This window comes from Cyprinodon variegatus, unplaced genomic scaffold (genome assembly GCF_000732505.1).
Source record: "Cyprinodon variegatus isolate N-32 unplaced genomic scaffold, C_variegatus-1.0 Scaffold187, whole genome shotgun sequence".
Classification (NCBI taxonomy): domain Eukaryota; kingdom Metazoa; phylum Chordata; class Actinopteri; order Cyprinodontiformes; family Cyprinodontidae; genus Cyprinodon; species Cyprinodon variegatus.
In genome coordinates, this window is record NW_015150640.1 from 1,003,406 (window position 1) to 1,022,559 (window position 19,154).

Sequence of the window (19,154 nt, forward strand, 5' to 3'; positions counted from 1 at the left end):
ATTATTATTTTAGAAGCTTACATTAGTCAGGTCAGCAGCAAAGGGAAAGGAATAATTCTATTTTAGCATGTGATTCACCGGGAGACAGTGATGTCCTGAAGGAACGATTTGCACCAGCTGAAGTGGCAGTGCTAATGCACCATCTGGACAAATGCATGAATATTCTGGAATTAAAACCAGCCGTCAATAAGCCGGATCCAGCAGCTTCGGAGATTATATCAACCAGCGTGCTCTTTGGAAAACAAACCCCAGCCAGAGTGTTATGACAGCTTTTTTCCTGCAGCTGTTTGAACTTTTCCTACATTTTTACTTTTGTTTTTCTTAAATATTTATTGTTCTTTTTTAAACCCCCCTACAGCTTATCCTGCTGGCCTAACTTTCCATCATTTTATTCATTGTGAAGCATCTCTGCTCTGTTGGAGCGACGACGGCGAACGTTAATCAGTCTTTTTCTCTCTGGGTTATTGGCAGATGTTTTTAAAAAAATAAAAAATAAAAAAAAACATCTGTTCACGAGAATGCCCAAAACATTGTGTTCAGCTTGAGTCAAAGATTTTTGGAATGACCTCCACATGTTCTGTCTAAATTCCTGAAGAGGTTCTGCATATTATGGTTCAATGCTGTGAAAAAGTTTAGAGCTCCTCAGAGGATTTCTGTGATAGGGATTACTGCCCATTCCTTTTTTTTTCACATGGCTTCTATTTAAGTGATTTCCTGTAAAATGTTTGGCAGAGATCAGAAACTTTTGATTTATGTTTTATGATCAAATTGCTATTGGATGTCTTTTTACCTCTAATAAATTAAGTCGTCATTTGAAAACTTTTTCTTTTCTGGTAACTCAATGTTTGTTTTTTCCATATAAACTTTTTTTAATGGTTCTAAAAATGTAAGTTTTGCCTCATAGCTTTTCTAAATTTCTGCATGTATCAAAAACTTTTGTAATAAGTGGGATGATCTTTGTAGTGACCATCAACAGTCTGTTTTCTGACCTGGATGGAGCTGCTGCAGGTTCTGTTCCTTTTGAGCAGGAAAATCAGCTGCAGTGATGGACATGCAGTCAAGCTTGCAGCTTTCTGCCTGAATCCCATCATCTTCCAGGGGGAGTTAATAGGGGAGCATCACGCCCAGCTGCATTAGGGTGAAGCCAGGGAACTGTCTCAGATTTGTGACCCCGACACATTTTGGTCCAGTAATGAAATGAGGACAGAAAAAAATAAGTTGCTAGGAAGCTGAGGAAGACTGACAGAGATTATTTCAGCTCATGGCTGACAGGTGTGAAGACCCCACTGGAGATTGTAAGTGGGCAGAGATCCATTCGCCCACAGAATGAGCACAATAGTGTCTGATACTCCACAGTGTGATGGGTATGTTGTTAAATAAGGATTGACATCTCAGTAATCTGAATCTCTGGACAGAAAGTATGTGAGGGTTTTATTAGTAAGAGAAGAAATTCAGTCGAATCCCCAGAGTTGGTGTGGCCCACATTTCTCTGGAGGAACATGCATTTCTTTACCTTCTCTGACTCTGTTGGCAGGAAACGGGGTGACAGACAGAGGATGTTAGCACGGAGCTGTAACACCCAGTCATTGTGCTGCAGCGTTACTGTCATTGTGTCCATTTTCACAACAGATTCTCAAAAGACAAGCAAAGCTTTATTTGAGGGAATTCACATCCTGAAAGACATTCACCTCCATATATGAGCAAGGATCACCTCACTGAGATATTTGCAGTTAGGAGAAATGTTGTTCATGTTTTTTTTCTCTATATTTGGTGGCGCTGGTATTTTTCATCATCAAAAATGTTCTGATTGATTTGAAATCTGTGAGTGGATTCGTTATTGTTCTTTTAAGCCTGATGGTGAATCAGCAGATTTAAATCAGCTCTACTTCTTGCTTTGTTTTTTGATATTCAGACCGATTAGGACACGAATCGGTCAGACCAGCGAGGCAGGTGGCTTCATTAAGCTTCCAAACAACCAAACCTTCTTCAGATAACACTTTCCATCCCATGAGTGTGTGTGCTGAGCTTGATCTGGAGGTGAAAGTCTTTTCTGATTGCTGATTGGTACCGTAGTCCTACCCAAAAAAGGCTTAACTACAATTGTAGCTGTTTATGTATAATTATATAAATAATTGGTAATTTTATTGATATTTTTTTTTGATTTTGTGATTTTTCCATAACGAGCGATAAACCAACTGTCTTCTTTCCGACAGTAAAAGATGATGAAATTCTGTACAATGCTGTCCCACAGCTAAACTACAAGAGTAACTCCGACCAATGGGTCGTTTAAAGCTGTCTTTATTGAACTGGTACTGATTTACTAAGTGGCAGTAGGTGGCTGATCTCCTGCAAAAACAATATTTTGAACAGTCCATTTAGAGAAAAGTAAGAGATCTCTCAAATTAACTTGTAAACAAGCTGTTTCCGAAACTAGTTGTTGTCTGCTGGGCCTCCGGCAGCGCAGAGCGGGACAGAAAGAAACTGAACAAACTAGTGAGAAGAGCGCTTCTGTCCTAGGCTGCACTCTGGACTCAGTGGAGAAAGTGGCTGAGAGGATGGTTCTGTCCATGCTTACATCCATCATGTACAACACTTTCCACACTGTGCATCAGACTGTAGAGAAGCTGAGCAGCTCATTTAGTGAAAGATTTTACCCCCTGTTTGTAAAAAGGAGCACTACCAGAGGTCATTCATCCCTGCTGCCACCAAACTCTACAATACGACAGTACAACAGCAATAACTTGTGCAATGTATAATGTGCAATATTTGATACCTTGTGCAATAACATTTTTCTCTATATTTGAAACCCAGTGAAATAACTGTTTATTTAAATCTAAATATCCATCCATATAAATACCCATTCAAACACCATGTGCAATAACCCTGTATAATGCTCCTACTATAAAAAAAAAAAAAACATTCTTCTTCTTTGACTATTTGAGCTGATGAAACATGTAAATTTCTCCACTGTGAGATCAATAAAGACAATAAATCAATCAATCTAACTAGACCAACACTTTAAAATTGGTGAGACTAAGTAGAAAAGTGAAACCAATTCACATGATGCATTTTTTCTTAAATTTCAGAGGTGCAGCTACAAACGTTTTAAACAAATCTGGATGTGTTACCCATTCAGAAAGCTACTTATAACTGATGAGCTTTAGTTTGGTAAAGTGCTACATCTGTTAGCTGAACTTAAATTTGGATCTAATCTAACCCTCATATTGATGTCTATACAGGACTAAATAATCTGACTAGTTGGTAACATGTTAACCGACCAAGCAGCCACCTCTGAAGATTTAATTTAGCATTAGCTGCAGGAAGAGTGAGGAGAGACAGAGGTCTTGACTCCTTAAATGTTCTTATTCATGTTGCACATTCGTCTTTTCTTCAGCAGGTAGCAGCAGCAATGACCATGTAGATTTTCAGAGTAAAAAACTATCTTGGTTCCATTTAAAATGAGTTTCCCAAAACTCTGCAATGAAGAGGATTCTGCTGCAGTTGATTGGATCCAGGGTCCAGCACGTCAAAGATGGGATGAAAACCGAGTAAAAATGTAGAAGAGATCCAGACAAGAAACATATGAAAATATGTCATGTGAAAATATTTTTTACCTTAAAGGAATAGTACACCCAAAACATGATTAGCCTTCATTTTCTACTCACCCCCATGCTGAACAACACTCTGGAGTACTTTTTTGATATCTCAAATGCATCTGGAGATCTGGGAGGCTTCTTGCTGTCTGCTGACATTCAAATAATGGAGGTCTATGGCGCCCGAGGCAGCAAGGACCATAAAAGTCCACAAAAAACGTGTCAATATTCCTCCATACTGCTCGTCCAATGTATTCCAAGTGTCCTGAGTGGGTAGCATCCATAATTTACTTGAAACAAAGTCATTTAGAATGTTTTTAGAGCATAAACAGTAGTGTATAGTATTTCCTAAAAGCGTGCGCCTGCGAGTTCACGACGCTACGGAAACCGCGGCAGACCAAACCAGATGAAAGTGAGCATTCGGCTCGGCAAAGAACTCATGCTCTTCCTCAACACTGAAGTCCTCAGACATTTTTCTTTCGTTGTTTCTTTCTTTGCACAGGTAAACAGCACATTTCTTCTTCTACGCTTGCATTATTGGAAGAGCAGACGCTGAATGCGCACTTTCATCTGGTTTGGTCTGCCGCGGTTTCCGTAGCGTCATGAACGCGCAGGAAATCCTATACACTACTGTTTATCCTCTAAAAACATTCTAAATGACTTCATTTCGAGTAAATTATGGACGCTACCCACTCAGGACACTTGGAATACATTGGACGAGCAGTATGGAGGAATATTGACACGTTTTTTGTGAACTTTTATGGACCTTTCTGCCTCGGGCACCATAGACCTCCATTATTTGAATGTCAGCAGACAGCAAGAAGCCTCCCAGATCTCCAGATGCATTTGAGATATCAAAAAAGTACTCCAGAGTGTTGTTCAGCATGGGGGTGAGTAGAAAATGAAGGCTAATCATGTTTTGGGTGTTCTATTCCTTTAAAACCAAAATCTGCTGTGCAGTGTCACATCATTGGTGTCTTCTGTGTTTGGATTATGGGTTAAGGTATTAACCCAACATTATTTAGCATTTTATTAAAGGACATAAAACAAAATGTCACTTTATTATTTAATAAGAAATATAAAATAACACGTTTTATGAGGAAGGTAACATCAGGTACATATTTAGTGGACAGAATTGAAATTAGGGAGGTCCTCTGTAGAGAAACAAGCTTCTTTTTACTTATCAAAAAGAAAACTTTACAAAAGAAATATTTAAATGAATATGTGTGGTCGGGTTATAATACTCTATCGAATCCTGTTTGAGTCATGGAGGCTTGGGACCTCATTAGACCTCTTTGCTTTCAGTAGAGCAACTGAAATCAACAACTTCTACAGCTGATTGACGATGTTATTTATGCAGGTCAAGAGCCTTTTCCGTAAGCTTGTCAGACGGCAGGGGGGCTAAGTCAGACTGGGAGTGGAGACCCAGGGTTTTGGTTGGTCTAATCACCCAGCCTCATGAATAAAACATCACAGTTTTTACAAATCTACAGGGAAAAACAGAGCAGTGATTTACATGAATATTTTATCAACCCACTGTGACTTCAAAGGGTTAATGGAGCAGACCCAGCACATGCATGTGTGCGCGTGTTTTCATGAATAAAGTGGACCCTAGTGGCCCGTGTTTGGCCTCCATCTGTGTGTCAGCTGGAGACACGATAATAATCTGTTCAGCTTGATGAGAAACCAGAAAACATTAGAAACTGACTGACAGCTGCGATTAACCTCCTGGGTGGTTTTGATTGTTATGTCCATAAAACAATCTTTACCTGTTAAATTTGTCATTTTTTTGATGAAGTTGACAATTTACCCTCTGTTCTGATCTGAGCTCCCCCCATGTCTCCTCAGATGACAGTGCATCAGCTACCAGCAGCATGGAGGTGACGGACCGCATCGCCTCCCTGGAGCAGAGGGTCCAGATGCAGGAGGATGAGATCCAGCTCCTAAAGTCGGCTCTGGCTGATGTCGTTCGCAGGCTAAACCTGTCGGAGGAGCAGCAGGCCATGGGGTCCCGCAGAGGTCCCACCAAAGGTACCACAAAACCTAATTTAAATTATTACTTACCTTTTTTGTACATAATTTATTGTTTTGGGGAGAGCTACCATATAACTATGCTTAGATTATGTGTGTAAAACTTTCTCTTTTCACGTTATTTTTTTTCCAAGTTGTATTTCCTGCTAAAGTTTTAGCTCAGATTCTGTTTGATTTCTCCCCTGACCAGCTGTCAATCTCTCCGTCTCTCCGTTCCATCTCTCCGTCCTGTCCTCCGTGACTGTACTGTCTTGTTAAACGCCCTTTGCATTGACCTTATAGACTCGACTAAGATGAGAAAATCTCCATCTGCAGACAGCAGTTTTGGAAAGTCAGGTATGCCGACTGTGTAGTCTGTCTGCACTCACCGGGCCTGTTGTGCACATTTCGGTCATTGCCTGCTCTGTAAGGATCTTAATGGTAACATTTCACCTGGATATCCGGTTTATTGCTGCACACTGTAAAATATACAGGCTTAAAGAAGTAAATGACTGATTAAATGGCAAAACATTGATTTAGTTAAACATTTTTACCTTCTAACTCTCTTACGTCATGCAAAGTGAGTAGCAGAAAATTTTTTAACTTTTAAAAACATTTAATCTGTAATTTTTTTTAATGAAAAAGTTAATCAGACTGATAGGTTTGTAATTAGAATAGATTTTTTAAATCTGTATTTGGAAAGAGAGTGAGTTAATAATACTTAAATAACAATTTTTATTGAAATAAAATTTTTTCAATCCATGGAAAACGTTAGGACAATCTTTACCTCTTTGGTTGGAATACCTACTGTGAGTCACTCCCTGTACCATTCTAATTTCTGACCTTTGATTAGGAAAGATCAAACCATTTTCTGTCACGCTTTATCTCAGCTTGAGTCGCGATAATTTAGAGACGCCAATTAACCTAACAGTCATGTTTTTGGACTTCGTGAAGAAGCCGGAGGACCCGGTGAGAATCAACGCATGCACAGGGAGGACCTTTGAAACTCTTTCAGAAATTGAACCTGGAACCTTCTTGCTGCAAGGCAGCAATGCTACCCATTGAGCAGCCGGAATCCTCTTTAAGTCACCCCACACCCTCTAAAACAGCATCCAGATCTTTAACTAGGCCAAGGAATCTCCTTTTCTTAAACTCCTCTGTGGAATTACTGCTGTGTTTTGGGTCATGTCATGTTGCAGGGCCCAGCATGTTTTAGCATATATGTATTTAGCAGATTTCCTCATGTTTTTCTGAAACACTCTGTAAGGACGAGCTTCTCTGATCCTCTTTCCTTCTGTTCTGGTGTCCAAATTATTTATATTGATGCATCTGTATATTATTAGCAGTGATCTGACCTTTGTCTGCATTCTCTCTGGATAAATGCATACCTGCTGTTAAATATATTAACTAAACATTCACAAAGAGCCAAATATATGTCAAATGAGGACATTTTTGTACTCCTAGGGACTTCTTCTTCCATCTTGCAATCTACTCTTAAGAGGAATGTGGCTGAAGGTCCAGATTTAAGCGTCTTGGCGGGTTTTTCTTTTTTTCATATGCTCCACCTGCTTACTTCTAAATTGAACCGACTGATTTTAAACTCTTTTAAGGCCTCTTTAATTCTTTCACTGGACCTCTAAGCTGCAGCACTATTCTCTCTGAAGTCCTCAGACAGATCTTTGGATCTTACCATTTGCCTTGACTCTTGTTTTTACAGTCAGGAGACTCAAACCTAATTTCTCCATCAACTGCAGAAGCCTGTTAATCGTTCTTTCTTGTAATTCAGGTGTGCGGCAGCAAGAAAACACATACAGTAAAACATGCTGGGAAGTGATCCTTGAGGATCAGGGTTGAGGACCACTGCATTAGATAAGCTGCTTCAGCAATTGTCTTTTTTAATAGACATATAAACTGAAACGTATCTGACTAAACCATCAAATTATAGATCTGTGAGATGGAAATGATGTGAAACATTAAAACACGTTGGACGATCTCATAATTGAGCAGAATTTGATAAAAGTCACAGCTCACCCCAGGCAAGGACAGCCTTACATGATATCAGGACTTATTTTCTAAACGTCTGATCATCTCCGCCTGCCTCCACTCATGTCCAGCACCTCAGAGCCTTTAACTTTCCACTGACAGTTTGTGTAAAACATGAAGGCTCTCGTTGTTGCGCCTCTGTTTCATTTCAGCTCTGCATGTGTCCGTTTCTTCATCACACATAAACTAGCGGTTTCACGTGACGCTCACTACACTCTATGGATTCAGTGGTGTGAAATGTGTGTTTTAGTGCAGAAACAGATCAGAGCTCTGAGCTTCTTCCAGCTTAGTTAATGTTGTCACACCTAGTTTCACTCAGATATGGGAGGATGATTCAGACCTCGAGTTGCTGTTGAGTATTTTCCTGCAGACATCCAGCAGACTGTTTCCCTCTACTGAAGCAAGAAAAGCTTAACAAACACGCACTGATCCAAGTCATGGACCAGCTGTTTATCCTCTCTAACACAACAACAACATTACAAACCTGAGCTAGTTCCTGCAGATTAATGGCTACTTGAGAGATCAGTTGGAAAGGTCTGGATGTGCAAGTGTTTCAGACTGAATGTGTGTCTCTGCAGGAGGATGCTGCATCTATTAAATATTTATTACTGCAGATAGAGCAAACATATTTCAGTCCTTTGAACCTTTTGGTTTCTTCCCTCACTAACACATATATATGTATTTTATTGGCAAAGTTAAAGTCCTGAGAAAAAAAATACTTAATTATTGCTTAATTTTACAGCTATGAAATCAAAATGCAGCATGCTGCTAGAAGGACTCCCCCCCCCCTCAATGCATAACATTGGATTTAAGATGATTGTAATCCAGCATCCAGATCTTCAGACTCCTGCTATAGACTCACTATGAGCCATGAATCGATGCCATCCAGGCAAAAGGTTCTGTCACGTAATGACCCCGCACTAAATGGCCAATGATAATTTATTAATGGTGGTAAAACAGTCGTAAACTCAAAGCGATTGGCGAGGTCAGTTCACAGTTATTGTAAATTATTTCACAAACTCTGAGCCAGGTCTCATCCAACATCAGGGTCTCACCTCACTAATGCTGTTCTGCAGGAATAGACACACATTACAATACACACACTCCTCATCTTTGCAGAAAGCCGACCCTGAAGAGGTGAAGCTCTCATTGCTGCAACATAAACTTAAACCATAGAATTTAAATATAAGAAAAAAAAATGTAAAAAAAATAACCTCAAATAGAATATCTTTTCTCCTAACATTTTGATTACCCGGTATAAGTCACGTTTCTCCTCCCAGGACCCCTCACTACCTCATCCCTGACATGTCTGCTGTAAACATCTGCCTCTCTAACATTATAGCTGCAGCAGAGCCTCATTGTCCAGCTGTCTGTCTGTCTGTCTTGCAGCCAGGCCGATGATCGCTACTCTGCCGTTACGGCCCACAGTCAACAACGGGACCGTCCTGCCAAAGAAAGGCAGCAGCACTCTGCCCTCCCCAGCTGGATCTGGATCCAGGAAGGATGCCAGCCCAGCAACCAATAAGAGGTTAGGAAAGGAAGTATTTAGAAGTGTTTTTATTACCATTGTGGTATCTTTAGAAAATATTGCATACTTTCTGATTCAACAGCTTTTGCTGTGTTGGTCCTTAAATACATTTAGATCCTCCTAATGCTGCTGGGAAGGTTTGAGCCACACATCGTGTTTTTGGTGTCCTTCTACAGTTAAAGCTTTCTATCAGCCAAATCCACTGACATTTAACAGGGCTTATAAACAAGCCTTCTTTGTCCTGGCCATGTGTGTGTGCAGGTGGAGACCAAGTTATAAATTATGTCTGCCAAAGGAACAAAAGCGTTTTCCCGTTTCTGGATGACATTAACATAATCAGATGAGGGCTGCAGACAGCAGGAACCTGCTCCGTCCAAACAGATGTCACAGCTCCAGTGTTGGTGTCTGTCGGTTCTCGCTTCAGTCATGTTTGCTAGAAAAGAGAAGAAAAACTTTAGGAACCTTTGCTGAGCTCCACTGAACAGGCCAGTTTTAATAAACTGGGTTTATTAGACATCAGTTAGTCATTTTACAGTACAGTTAAGGAATAAGTCGCAGTTACAGTAAACAGAGATTTACAGAAACAATGGTTTATTTTGTTAATTCAATTCATTACATGCAGGGTAACCTGGTTCAGGGATTTATTTTTATTCTTATTGTTTTTGCTTACAGCTGAAAACCGAAAATTATTTTCTCAAAAATTTGATTCATCAGACCAATAAAATGTTTTTATAAAACAACAATCTAAGCTTACAAAAGCTTATATCCATGTGCTGAGAAGATTATGTCCCCAACGCTTGCAAGGTATTTTCCAAACTTGCATGATTTCCTGCAGCAAAGCAATGCAGTGCAGTGGCTGTCACCCTGCGTTTCTGCTGAGGTGTTCAGGAAACAAAAGTCGCTTTAAAAGTGGCCTTATTCGCAGCTGCATTGCTGCTCCAGTGTCTCATCTTGGAAATACTCTGTTGATGCATTGTGGCCACTGTGCTCATTGAGTGGCAAGTTCATTTCAGTCTTAAGTCCAGGATCTGAACCTTACTCTGAGACTGGAGTAAAACACAAAACAGTTTGAGCCCAAATCCTTAACACAGCAATTTCCTCTTGAATGGGCCTTGCTTCGCTATCCTTTAGAGTCTCTGCCACACTTTTGCCTTCCACTAAACCTTCCTTAAACATGATTGGTTGGAGCCTACCAGTTTATTTAGGATGACCTTAGGTAGCTTGTGTTTAGGGATAGTTTGTCTATTGGAGAGCTCTAAAGTCAGCAGTATTGGACATAAAATGACCACAACAGGATGTTTCTTTATTTTGTACTGCTTTTATGTAACATCTTCTAATAGAGTGAATTTAGTGATTTTTTTCATCTAAACAGATATATAATCCAAATGATCAGAAATAAACACTTGTTGTTTCCTTTCTTTGATTAATTTATGAGTTTCACTATTTAAAATGACTAAAATAAACTTTTTAATCCTTTTTTTTTCTCCTCTCTCCTCTTCCTGTCGGGTTTTTATCTGATAACATGTCCGGTTTCCATCTGATGTTTTGTTTTCTTTGTTATATCTGGTCACTCTCTTCACTTTGTCCTCTTTTTTTCTCTCCAGAATGTTGTTCCTCAGGTGAGAGTCGCCCATTTGCAGCAGCTAACATAAACGCCTTAAAAAGCTTATCTACCTCTTGTAAACAACCCAGTTTGGTTTTATTTGACTTCCTCAGACTGCCTCTCTCATTGGTCGCTTATGATTGATGTTTGTGCTGTATTAATATACGCCGCAGCTTCGTCGCAGTCCTAATAAGCGCTGCCAAACACAGAGCAGCTTTTAAAGCCCTGCGGCCCAATTAGGGCAGTGTGATTCCTCAAGGGAAAAACAAGGCAAACAGTAGCTCCTCTCTGCTGCTGTGTCCTTTAGAGAGCAAACACACACAGTTTGTGCAGGAGGGATAACAGCCAGCGGCCGGTTTCAGAGGCTGAACAGACTTTCCTACAGTACCATTCGGCTGGATTAGATGACCAATGAGCCTGCTGGCTGGTCGGCTGCTGATGGAGCTCTTTCTTTGTTATGGCTCATCTCTGCAGAGAGGCTCCAAACAACATGATACTGTTTTAAACAGTCAGAGGATGTGATGCTGCGAGTAGCAGGAGAAATATCATCCTATCATTTTGTAATGTTTTACTTTTTCAAGTTGCTTTAATGCTGATATTAACCCCACTAAGCAAATACCTTTTTATTTTCTCATTTGCAGCAGTTTTGAAGTCAGTGAAGTTTATTTCATTTATCGCAGACAAATTGTTTTTCTTTTAAAGAATAGAAACTGTTATGGTATGAACAAATTGTGAACAGAATATAATAGAATAGAAACCAAATGGAGCACTTCAGAATGAAATTACATTGTACTTGGTCTGAAACTTCGGAAATTAGAGCATATAAAAATGTTTTGCATACAAAGTTTATACACAATTTTAGAGAGAAAATTTACAGCAGCAGAACTATTTTTTGACCGGTTTGAAAAAATGTTCCTGACAAAATAGAAAAAGTTGAAGAGTTAACATTCTCCCCTTACTCTCTGTCTTAATTTTTTTATTTTCTTGTTTTGCTTCCCATATGTCTATGTAGCATTTCACTTATAATCTAACTTAAAAGAATTAAAAATGTTTTATTTTCTCATTCACACATTAATGGTTTTTCACATGGCAAAAATTATTTTCCTGCAATATCTCATCTGAAGTTTTTTTTCTTTTTTGTCATTACACTGCCACAAGTACAGAGCAATGAAATGAACTCTGCATTTAACCCATCCCATTCGGGGAGCAGTGGGCTGCCATTGTGCGGTGCCAGGGGAGCAGTGTGGGGTTTAGGGTCTTTCCTCGGGGACCCAGAGAGGCGGTCTGTGTGAGTGGGGCCCTAACTCAGAAGCTCAGGATTCCAAGCTCTATGCCCTACACAGACTGCCATTCTGGGTCCCTGAGCAAGACCCTTAACCACACACTGCCCCCAGGATGGCAGCCCACTGCTCCCCAAGGGGATGGGTTAAATGCAGAGGTACATTTCTCCAATGAGATCAATAAAATTCAATTATTATGTGAGAAGAGGCTGAAGTACCCAGAGAGAACCCACGCATGTACAGGGAGAACATGCAAACTCCATGCAGAAAGTCCCCACACTGGGAATCGAACCCAAAACCTTCTTGCCGCAAGGCAGCAGTGCTACCCACTGCACAACTGAGGAGCCCAGTAAAATCATATCTAGACATATTTACAATATAAATGCAATATAAAAATGTATAAATAAACAGTATTGGTTAAAGTATTAGTGAAATAAAATAAGTATAAGCTATAATGTGATAGAAAACATAAGCTAGAGCACAAATATGACTTAAAGTGATGATAGATGTTCATTTTTAAATCTATTTTGTTTCTTCTGTATGGAGGAAAACTGACTCTACATGGCCATTCTCTACAGTGAAACATAGGCCTGGCAGTATTATGCTGAGGGAAAGCGCTTCTACAGAATCTTAGTAATGATCTGGTTAAAGTCCAGACCTGAAAAAAATTAAAAATCTGTGGCAAGACTTTAAAGTTTCTAAATTTTCCGTATTTTACAAGAAGAATGGGTAAAAATTTTTATCTTTTTGCAAAGCTGGTAGAAACCAAAACACTTGAAGCTTTGTTTGTAGGAAAAGGTGATTCTACAAGGTATTGAAACCTTTGGGCTAAAAGATCCATTAGGAAAACAAAAGAGAAGTTTGTAGATCAAGTGACAAATGTAAAAAGTCAGAGGGTTATAAAGGTGTGTTATTTCAGCATTAAGATGAGAAATCACGCTGCTCGCCTGAAATATCTTCTTGCTCCTGGTGGAGCATAACGGCGGGTCTTACATCATAACAGAAGCAAATCATTACACATGGAAACTTCGCTAGAAAGCTCAGAAGCTATTGTCAAGTAATTTTACGGAACATTTCTTCTTAATTTGTTCGCCCCTGTTCATTAGTTTTGCCCTTTTTTTCTCTCTCTTCAGCACTGTGAGGAGAGCAAATTCAAACGAACACATGGGAACTGTAACACGCAAAGATTCAGGCGACTCCAAGGGCAACCGAACCCGGGCCGGCTCCACTGGCAGCAACTCCAGTGGCAGAAGGAGCGATAGGTAAAACTAGAACGAGTGGTGGATGTATACCTCAGTCAGGGATGCTTTAGGTCATCTTAACTGCAGAGAGAAATTTAATAAGCAAATCTTAAAAATAAAGAGAGGATGTTATGATTTTTGTGCAGTTTGGCAGCTGATTGACAGATTTGTGTTTATTTATTCTGCAGCAAACAGAGGGATCCGATATTCAATGCAGGTAAGAGTCCAAGGAGCCTTGATCTAAAGCTTTCACACCATCAAAGATTACAGCCAATAAGCAGTAGATGCTGAGCGGTTTTCTGTGTTTCTCTCTGGTCTCAGCATTTTTATGATTCAGACTCTAAATGTGAAATTGATTGGAATTTTCTTTATTTATAAAGGTATATGTATTTACTGTTAGCTGTAATCAGTTTATTGTGCTGAGCCTTTTGCACACAGAGGACCGCTCTCAGCCTCTTTCCATGATGTCCTGCTGTTCAACATTCATTCTTCTCATCATCCTTTTATTTCACATTGCATAATTTTCTTGATCCCAGCTTTAAAATTCATAGTAATAACTTTCTTTTGGTAACTTTCTTTCTTGTTTCTTAGTAGAAACAGGGTATTGCTGTTTTTGTTTTGTTTTTGTTTTTTTTGAGCCAATTTATTTTGAATTTTGATACCTTTATTTATCTAAATCAACTCATTAGCAGCTCTAGCTTTCTGTTCAAATAAATAATAAAGATATAAACAGCAGCAGGAGCCTAAGTTTATTATTAGCTTTACATTTTCAATGCATTTGTTGCACAGCAGCCCCACATACTGTACAACTAATCCCATCAGTATTATATCCCAGTCAGATATTTCCATTTTATTGTGTCATTTCTGAAAGTTGTGATAGATTTACTCTGTTACTTTTAGCCAAATTTAGTTTGAAATGGCTATAAATGTGTACAGTTTTTATGGTTATGTTTAATTAGGGGCAAACCTTTCGTTCATACATTACCTAAACCAGGTCTAGTGTCGGGAAAAGCTAAAATCTCTGCAGGCTCCACACATCCTGGACCAAAAACTGTATATTTTAACCTTTAGGTCCTCACTATAGAACGCTAATTGTGAAACACAGAAACGGTTTCTTTCCCCAGCTGGCGAACACAGTGAGAGTCAACCTTGTCTTTCTCTTCTATTGTTGCAAATATAGGTTTTAAAAAATTACAGTTTTTATTTCAGTTCTTATATATATATATATATATATATTTTAATTCTCTTACCTTTTTCTTAATTGTAAAATTCTTTGTTTTAGTGAACAATCTTGGCCAATTAAGCTTTTTCTGGTATATAGCTTAGATGACATCTATAGGAGGAAAATTATCTTTCAACTATTCACCTATCATGTTCACTTTTCTTTACTAAATAGAAAGAGAAATGGATCATGGCGTCATATTTACATCCCAGAGAGTCATGATAAAACAATAACAGACTATTTTCCCCTACTTCAGAAAAGATAAAAGGATGCATTTTACTAAATCTAAAAATTTTAAATCTTAAGGCGTTTCATAGATATTTATCAAGCTGTCAATAACAGTTGATGGCTCCACAGACCAGTTGATAAACTATTTATCCTAACTGCACGTAACTGTGTAGTGTCACCTTTCCAGATAAACCCAGCAGCCACTGCTCAGGTAAATAATACAGATTGAACTAAGGCAAATAAACATAAGGAAAACAACCTTAAAAAGAAAAAGACAAGCATGGTGCTTAGGTTAGTTGTTGTTGTAAAACTCCATCTTTAAGTTGCTGTTGATTTTTCTAAAAACTGTATCACAGTGCACAAACCGCCGAAGGTGTTTAGGAAACCTACAAATGCTGAGTATCTTATTTTTGTACCATGAGGCCAAAGATCACTTCCATGCATAAAACGTTTTGCTCATATTTTAATTTTAAAGCACACTTTCCGATTAAATTCTTTTTAGATATCTGTATGGCTCCTGTTGACTTGCTTAGATCAGCACCTAGAATACCTCAACCTGACTCTTAGCTGTAATGTCACACATAATTAACATTGGTTCAGGATGTATCTCTTAGTTTCTGAATAAACATGCATCCTTCTGCTGCTTTATCGTATTAAAAAAAACAACCAATCGATTAATGTATTTGCTTTGTGTAAAAAACATTGACAGTCTTGTCAAAGACACAGAACACATAAAAATATCAGAAAGTGGGAAAATGACCGCTGTGGTTTATTAAAAACATCATGGACAGAAGCTGCTGTTCACCAGGAAACATGAAGTGAGCTCACCTTAGGACACACCGAGAGGTGAGAAAGCGATGCCACCCTTCATCTGGTGCTTGTGTCTCTCTCTGTGACCTTTACAAGGGATGCGCCGCGTGACCCACTGCAAAGGTAGGCCAGGGCCCCTTTCCCCCTGCATACCTCCCCCCTGTCTCCACAGGTCTCTGAACACTGCAAACAGTCAGTTTGGATTTAGTCAGACATGGAGCCTCTCCTTCCTGGTCAAAATACAAAATAGGAGCTGATCTCCTGGTTTTAACTGTAGGATGTTTTTAAACCTTTCCTTGCAGTGAGCAGAGAGCTGTCCAGACAGGAGCAGGAGAGAATCGCTGAGCTGTGTTTGAGACTTTCCCTTTAAATATTTTCTGACTGTAAAGTCAGAAAAACATCCCAGCTAAGCTCCAGAGCTGCTTCAATGTGTGTTGCAGAGCTTTACATGTTCACACGCTGCCTGTTTGCTCTGAGCACTTCAGTCAGTTTGTGTCACTATGGCAACGACACAAAGATGTCTGCCAATGAAGGCCGTCCAAGTTTTTGTCTTTTTTTTTTTTAATTCCTGCTCTTACAGTCTCCCTGCACTTGAGATGAGTATTTGCTAGTTTCCAGCTTTTCTAACCTGTCCTGAAGCGTATTCTATATGTGTGCCCAGAAAGCAGAGTCGCTTCCTTAAACATACAAAGAGCAAAAAAAAGATCCTACATTTTATCGCTGAAGCTGAATTACAATTTGACAAAAAAATTAAAAAGATTTTAAGCTGATAAAGATATTTTGCTATACAGCCTCCAGATGTTGGTGATTTGTAACAGAAGTCCGTTTCCCTGCTTTACCCCTTTCCTTAGCTTAGCTTGTATTTTCCTCTCAACGTGACACACAAAGGAATTTAATGCATCTAACAGTTTCCAAATCTCTCTACCCTCTTCTGCACACCGCCTGATCCTGTTGTCCCTCCATCACTTCCTCCTGTGTTCTCCCCACTAAAGTCACAGTTCAGATATACCTCGGCCGCTCGGCCAATCAGAGGGGGAAGAGCCGCAGCCCTGCAGCTTTGGCTTTAACAGCTCGGTTAGACAGCAACCTCAAAAGGAGCTCAGAAAGCAGCAGGGTCAGGGCGGCGGTGAAAGGGCGCGCCACCCCGAAGTCATCAGTCAGAAAGAACCCAAAATGTGGCCTGCAGCCGAAGTCAGAGAGTTTGTTGTCTCCTCTTTATACTCCCAGCTACTGCAGCCCTGTTAAATCCCCCAGCCAGTACTTTCAGATATGTTACTAGATTATTAAAGAATAAAATCAACACTCAGCTCTTTAGATAGGACAATTTTAGGTTGAAAGCTAATTTTTGGCTACAAAAGAAAAAAAAAATGTTAAAACAATATTAATCTAGGCTTGAATTATCCTCTCTATTGACCTTTTTAATTAATGTTAATTTATTTTTCTGTTTAAGTCCCCTGCATGCATTATTTTTGAAGGTTACTGTTTTACTCTGCTGAGATTGTTTCCTCTCAGCTGATTTGTTTGTCTTTGCATTGTGTGTCGATGAATTCCTGATGTGAGGTGAACATGTTATGATTTTTAAAAGATGTTAAGGCATCTGCAGTTTATTTTATTTCCTCTGTTTTTTGTGTGTTTGAAATGACCAATAAAACACAAATTGCAAAACTGTTTGCCAGTTCTGTCATTTTTCTGTTTTTGATGCTCTGTTCAAAGCACAAACATTAGATTCCACCTTCTTATTAATTAACATCGCTCTGCTGCTGTTTAACCTTTGCAAACATTTAGCTTTTTTTAACCCATCTGGCTCATCTTTGCTTTGTGTGCTTTTTTTATCACTAAATTAATTCCTTATTGTGCATTGGTAATGTTCCTGTATGAATGCATGATTTCCTTAACCTTTTCCATTGCTTCTTCTAGAGGAAGGTTATGTGAAAATGTTCTTGAAGGGTCGACCAGTCACCATGTTCATGCCAAAGGACCAAGTGGACAGCTACAGCCTGGAGGCCCGAGGTGAGCTGCCCAGCAACAAGCTCAAACTGGACTGGGTGTATCCTGTTGCTGCTGCCTCTGAGTTTTCTGCAGAAATACAAGCTGGAATGAAAACTTTAGCTGAATATCTAGATAATATATTTACCAGTGATCCTGGAGAACGAGGTATATTATTACTTACCCTGCTTGCCAGAGTTGATCCGTTCAGACTGTTCTCACCATGTGCTGTAGCCGCCCCTTAACGCCCTGTAGCCTGGAGTCAGTAATAGCTGCACACAGCTGACAGGCTGATGGCGCAAGCAGTCAGCAGCTTCTCTTGTGCTTTTTTCTCTTTGCTCATTTGTGGGCATCTCTGCTTATTTTCTTTGGATATTAGGGGTGAATGCAAGCTGCTGTTGAGCCTGGCAGAAATAAAAATAGAAGAAGGCCAAAAGGAAAAGATTCTGAAGAGGAAAGCACAAACAGCTCAAACAGGACAGAAATGAAAGCAAAAAAGAATCTAAATAGCTTAAATATTTCCATGTTTTTTTTTAGAATAGAATCCACATTTAATATATTTTATTCAAATTGTATGTGATAGGCTAAGACAAGGTAGTGATTATTTACACAAGAACTGTCTTACTAGTTGTTATGCTATTTTAGCATTAATAATCTGAAGTTTGTTTATTTGTATCCAGTCTGCTGAGTAAATGCTTAATTGAAACACTTTTCTCTGCCATTACATCTTCAAGTCCTTTATGTGTCTCCCAGCTTTTCACCTCTAGATACAGGAATTCATTAGTAGATGCCACCAGTTGTCTGAATTTAGGTTTGGACTTTGACTAGGCCATTTTAATGCATTGCATCTCATCCATGTGGAATTGGCAGGGGAAGTACGTCCAGGATTGTTCTGTTATTAGATCCATCTTTCCTCACATAGACTCTGAAAGGCTTTGTTGTATCTACTGAATATAATGATTCCCCACAACACTGTGCTGTCAGCACCTTGTTTTAAAATAGGGGTGGATTTTGCTAAATATTTGACATACTTGTTCCCCTTTTTAGCTGATGGCTAATGCTAAGCACTGAGTTGGTTCTTCTTCTTCTCTTTTGCAATTAAATGTTTCATGCTTTAATTGTTCTTTAAACGTTCTTGACAAACGATTCAAATCACTTGTGAGGAATCCATTTTGATTCCTTGACCCTAACTGCTCAGCTACGGTTACCGCGGCAGAGACTGTCGCTCCAACCTGTACCTGCTTCCTACTGGAGAAACGGTGTATTTCATCGCCTCTGTGGTCGTCCTTTTCAACGTAGACGAGCAGCTGCAGAGACACTACACAGGACACACAGATGACATCAAATGGTGAGAGACATACAGGACGTCCCGCCTCTGCTGCTCCATTTGAACAAGCTTTTATAAAGAGGAAGTAGCAAATTCTAGACACAATAAATGAGTTTAGTGCCTGAAGGGATTCAAATCCTTCTTTGAGGTCAATCAAAGTTTGGTTTGCAGTTTGGATTAGAAAAGGTGTGCATATTTACAGAGGGATTTTAATGTTGGTGTTAAAATGTTCAAACGTTTCCCTTGGTGCATAGCAGCTAACCTGAAGGGAGATAATATTCTT

General features: G+C 39.3%; 1 protein-coding gene across 5 annotated transcripts in view; it reads left to right on the plus strand.

Moving 5' to 3' along the window:
- The window catches only part of eml1 (echinoderm microtubule associated protein like 1), a 64,616-nt gene that overhangs the window by 33,077 nt on the left and 12,385 nt on the right, over positions 1-19,154 (plus strand). For 3 of the 5 annotated variants that reach the window (XM_015379243.1, XM_015379240.1, XM_015379241.1), the window contains exons 2-8: positions 5,442-5,624; positions 9,036-9,174; positions 13,191-13,319; positions 13,487-13,515; positions 15,655-15,681; positions 17,476-17,605; positions 18,743-18,892. In XM_015379243.1, the coding sequence (XP_015234729.1) occupies positions 5,442-5,624; positions 9,036-9,174; positions 13,191-13,319; positions 13,487-13,515; positions 15,655-15,681; positions 17,476-17,605; positions 18,743-18,892 (787 nt within the window). Of the gene's footprint in view, positions 1-5,441; positions 5,625-9,035; positions 9,175-10,784; positions 10,794-13,190; positions 13,320-13,486; positions 13,516-15,654; positions 15,682-17,475; positions 17,606-18,742; positions 18,893-19,154 lie in introns of those variants that run through there. The other 2 variants (XM_015379242.1, XM_015379244.1) reach the window with 2 other exon arrangements.